The 5,214-nt window shown below is 35.8% G+C and overlaps 1 protein-coding gene across 1 annotated transcript; it reads left to right on the top strand.

Moving 5' to 3' along the window:
• The first annotated feature begins 1,282 nt into the window (after positions 1 to 1,282).
• Positions 1,283 to 4,826, top strand: LOC149223372 (putative LRR receptor-like serine/threonine-protein kinase At4g36180). The gene is made up of 5 exons (XM_089387887.1): positions 1,283 to 1,287; positions 1,420 to 1,989; positions 2,107 to 2,318; positions 4,279 to 4,486; positions 4,547 to 4,826. Exons 1-5 carry the CDS (start codon positions 1,283 to 1,285, stop codon positions 4,824 to 4,826), a joined length of 1,275 nt encoding a protein of 424 aa, XP_089244013.1.
• The last annotated feature ends 388 nt before the right edge of the window (positions 4,827 to 5,214 follow it).

A 5,214-nucleotide genomic window follows, 5' to 3' on the forward strand; every position in this document is an offset into this window, starting at 1 on the left:
AGTAATTTTGCTACTCAACATAGTAATCTACTTAGACAAATATGTTAAAAAATATCAATAAATATAGACAATTGTTTCTCATTTCATTTAACATATCAGATATAAAAATAATTTTTCTATTCAACATAGTAATCTACCTAGACAAATATGTTAAAAAATATCAATAAATATAAAAAAAAATACATAGTAGTAGTATTATTGCTATCTTAGTTACGATAATTTATCGTATCAAAAAATTTTCATAAAAAGACATGCATTAAGAAACAATGCTACATATTACACTTGTTTTAAGTTATTTAAATTGCATTTAATTTATGAAAAATATATGCATTAATTAATAGAGTGTGAGATTTATTAATTTGAGTTTAAAAATATATATTATTTTTTACTTTGAAGTTTAAAATGTATTACAATTGTTTATTTATGGGTTAGAGTTTAAAATAGATAATTTTAAATAGTTTTAAAAATTTAATCTAAAATAAATTATTGGAATTGATATGGTATTAATTTGAAAAATAATAATTTAAACTTAAATAAAGACATTAGTTTTAGTAAGTTAAATAATAAGTAATAATAACTTCCAAGGGGACATCATGTTCGGGTAAGCCTTCAAAATCCTAGGGATAAGCATTCTCATTATGGGTCTTCGAGACTTTTTCCATCCAATAGACGAACCCGCCTCACCTAGACTAGACCTAGGTTATATATATATATATATATATATATATAACCTCAAAACCTAAAGAGAAATTATGGTTTGATAAAGAATTAAATAGAAAAATGAAACTAAAATATTATAAGGAGGTGATTAACTCAAATCTCAAAAATAAAAGTTTCTCATGAGCTTCATAGTGAAATGGAATGTTAGTTTATTCCCAAAACACCAGATGAAATATATAACATTTACGACACTAAAACAACTGAAGATGAAAAACACTTGTTCTTAGATTGTACAAGTTATACTCATGTTATGTTTAAATTTCAAATTATTTATCACGCTGTCAACTTTCTTTACAATTTAAGTGAACAAAAATATGAAATTTGAAAACACTTTTCTTAATTATTTTCAAGCATAAAAATAAATGTTAAAAAGATCAGAATAGTCTTTTACTTTTTAAAGTGCGAGCAACCATTTCTATCTTAATAAACATTAATCACCATTATTATCAATAAAAAAAAAAATCAAAATTTTAAAATAATTTTATATACCAAATAATGTATAACATTCTTTTTCATTTAAAGTTATTGGATTTTTAGGCCAATAGGCATTTCTTCTATAACAATGAGGTGGGAAAACAATGTTCACCCCACCCAATCACAGGGTTGTATTTTCGTACATGGTTGTTTTGTTTATTGTTTGATGTTTAGGCCGATAGGCCTTCCTTTGAAACAGACTTTCGTCGTCCTTTTCATTCTCAGGTTGACACCTGGCTTCCATATTCGGCAGGCATCTGTCGTGATTTCTGTTGCAACCCTCGCAGCACGCTTCAATGCGTCTTCGTTTGCTTTCAATCCTTTGCTCTGTGGCATGCCTCTCAACACCACTTGCCAACATCGTCATTATGAGCATCACCATCATCGGCATGGAAAGCGGGCTATACTGTTAATCGCCATAACTGTGGCATGCGGGGCACTGTTTCTTGTCAGCGCCACAGCCTGCCTGGTGATTTGTCTTGTGAAAATGGAGCGCAAGAGACGGCGACTGAGAGAAACCAGTGGTGAACAAGAGAATAAACTGATCATGTTCTACAACCCAATTTCTTACGCCAATGCTCTGGAAGCCACAGGGCATTTTGATGAAGAACATGTACTGAGCAGAACCAGGTATGGAATCATGTTCAAGGCATGTTTGCAGGATGGAACAGTGCTATCAATCAGGAAATTAGCAGAAGGACCAATCGAGGAGAGCGTCTTCAGACGAGAAGCAGAGGCTTTGGGAAAAGTGAAGCACAGGAATCTAACAGTCCTGAGAGGATATCCTGCTCACTTGTATTTCCACTAGAATTGACTAATTAATGACATCGACATCCTCATCTTCTTCTCCTCTTCTTCGGCTGTTCTCAGTACTGTGACAACTTCATTATTTCTTTCTTTCGGAATAATCAGTACTTCTTCATCTCGGCTCGCAGTTGTTCTATACAGAGCCATGGCAGCGGCAACTACAATGCAAGTTTCGTTTGTTTCAGATCGTTTAATTTCGTTCAAGAAGGCAACAACAGGGGAGTTATTTGGCCTGAAAATGGTAAAATTTTCAAGTGACATGGGAGGGCTGGGGAGAGCCAGCCATAGGAAGATTATCGCGTCAACATCTTCCCGCGGTACGAAAACCTGAAACCCTTCTTAAATGGCTTTTTTTCCCATCCTGTTTGTTTTTGTTTACTTACTCTTACAGTGCTACGTCTCTCTGGTTTTTTGTTTTTCAGGGGATTCATGATACATTTTCTGTTATATATATATATATATATATATATATATATATATATATATATATATATATATATATATATATAGGGGTATAATAGGGTTTTCACACTACAGTTCCTTTCCCAAAGGGTGTCATAGGGCGTTCACTATTCCTTTTCGATATTTTAATTAATTTTTTTTAGTATTGATTAATATAAGACATGTTTTTAGGTAACTGTCACAAAACTGCTTCAAGTGTTCACTGGATATGGATGATAATGGGCATTCCTAGCCCATGTTTCATGGCTGTTTTTTTTTCGGTCATTGTATTTGTGTTGTTGCAATAGTTATAGGAAAATACCCTCGGGGACATTGGTTGGATACTGATAATAATCTGACATAAATATCTAACTTTGTTATATCATTTGGATTCCAACCATAGTGGGTGATTGGAGTTTTCTGTTACTTGTCAGAAGGATTGTCTGAACTTAACAGGGAACAAACTTGAAAAAATTATATTTTGCAGGAAAATCGGCCCCTTCTTGGCCACTGATGGTGACGGGTTCCCCCATCTCCTCCCTTCTTGCCTACTTGTATTTTCATCTATCATGGTGATATTGAGCTAGGATCTCGCTGTTATATCTAACGCCTATTTCTCTTCTTTCGTTCTTCAGACATTACTTGATCATGTTCCTTTCATGTATCTGTTAGTTTATCTTAGTTTATGCTTTCTTAGGTACTCTTCCAGGTGCTTATTGCTTATTGTACTTTTTCCTCCAGTTCCATATACCCATATTTTTGGTTATTCATTTGGATATTAATATAGGTACCTTATCTTATCTATGAACACATTTTCACATTTGACATTGTTGGGTTTTAGATGGTTCTTTCGTACTGTCACCATCTTGAGTTTGTTGATGGTAAACAGATTTCTGATCCTCTGTGTACGTGCCTGTGGTCTTAGGATCTGTGTACACCTGTGCATGAAAATGCTCTGTATTTAGTATTTACACATGGCTATTCAAATTTCAGGCTGACTGTTAGTTGTTGTGGAAATGTTTCAAAGTTTTGGTGTTAAGTTATGCTTTCGGAATATTTCTTCTTTCTTTTATTTAACATCAAGGTATGTGTGTGTGCTTCCTGTGATACGCATAGATGTAATTAATTGCTAACATGTCCGCCTTTCGTAAATGTGTGAAATTTTGTGTCTAAATTAGAAATAACATTCAATTGTCATTCCTGTTATCTCGAGAGACATGCTACTAAATGTTTTCAAACCACAAAAATAGAAACATTGTTTTCCAAATACACTAAGCCTATCTTCTTTCTGGAAAAAACATTTGATTGAGGGAATTATGTCTATTTTGTTATTTTTATTAAATTGCTATTCATAAACAACAGACATGCATGATATTTGTTATTCCTATCAAATATGATATAAGCTTGGCTTGCGAACCTCAAGTGCATCGTGGTGGCGTTGTAGGTGGAATTGTTCCAAAGATTTCAAAGGATATCATCCAGCAGATGGTTGTCGCTGGTTGAGTACAAAGCCTGTTTTGAATGTTGAGCTTAACCAGGTTTGGAAGATATCCTCTAAATGTCCGGCTTAACCAAGTTTGGAAGATATTCTCTAAATGTCCGGCTCAACCAAGTTTGGGAGATAACCTTTAAGCAGATGAGCTTGCTGTTTCGGTTTCTAACAATTTAGAAGGCATATAAAGCAGCATAAGAGGCTTTTTTTCTTGGTCTTTGTTATTGATTGGCCTTCCTTTTTCCCAATGACCTCAATATTTGGGAGTATCCTAACCCAAGTGTCGTTTTTGTCATAAAGAAGAAATTGCTAAACCTTTGTTTTTGTCTTACCCTTTTGCTCAGCTTGGGAGTGGACTTCAATCCTGTGTGGGCAATTACTCCCTACCACTATTACCAGGAAGTCTGCCTTTCTTGGTGATAAACTCCTTTGGGCCATATATATATTCGACGCAGATTTTGAAGCCCATCTCTCAGATTTTGGCCTGGATAGACTGGCAGCCATTCCAGCAGATCCCTCTTCATCTGCACCCACCCCTGCTGGCTCTCTGGGGTAAGTTTCTCCTGAAATAAATTTAACAGGGCAGTTGACAAAAGAATCTGATGTCTACAGCTTCGGAATTGTATTGTTGGAACTTCTTACTGGTAGGAGGCCGATCATGTTCACCCAGGACGAAGATATAGTGAAATGGGTGAAGAGACAGCTTCAAACAGGGCAGATTTCAGAGCTGTTTGATCCAAGCCTTCTGGAACTGGATCCAGAATCTTCAGAGTGGGAGGAGTTTCTGCTGACAGTGAAAGTGGCTCTTCTGTGCACAGCCCCTGATCCTCTGGACAGGCCATCCATGACAGAGGTGGTGTTCATGCTTGAAGGTCATCCAGGCCATCCATGACAGAGGTGGTGTTCATGCTGGAAGGTCATCCATGCTGAGGCGGTTTCTTGGTTTACAATAAATTAGATCCTCTCAATCCATGTTTCTTGGCTTTTTAAATTAATTCCTCTGAATTAGACCCTCTTCATCGACGCTGAGAGGTGGCTTCTTGTTTTTTAAATTAGATCCTTTTCATCCATGCTGAGGCGGCAGCATAGATCCCTCGTTGCACAGAAAGCCAGAGAAACCGGGCCTGCCAATGTCACTGTTGAATATGGCTAGCATTGAAGCAGTTTTTCTGGAGGAGAAATTCCTGTAAAGTGGAGATGTTAAAGATGGAGTAAACGACGTAATTACACCTTCGTATACAGTGAGTGCATAGGGCAAGGAAAAAGGGATTGTCAATGTG

The sequence above is a fragment of the Pinus tabuliformis genome, chromosome Q, assembly GCF_031772625.1.
Source record: "Pinus tabuliformis cultivar Carrire ecotype Pingquan chromosome Q, CPIR1, whole genome shotgun sequence".
Lineage (NCBI taxonomy): Eukaryota > Viridiplantae > Streptophyta > Pinopsida > Pinales > Pinaceae > Pinus > Pinus tabuliformis.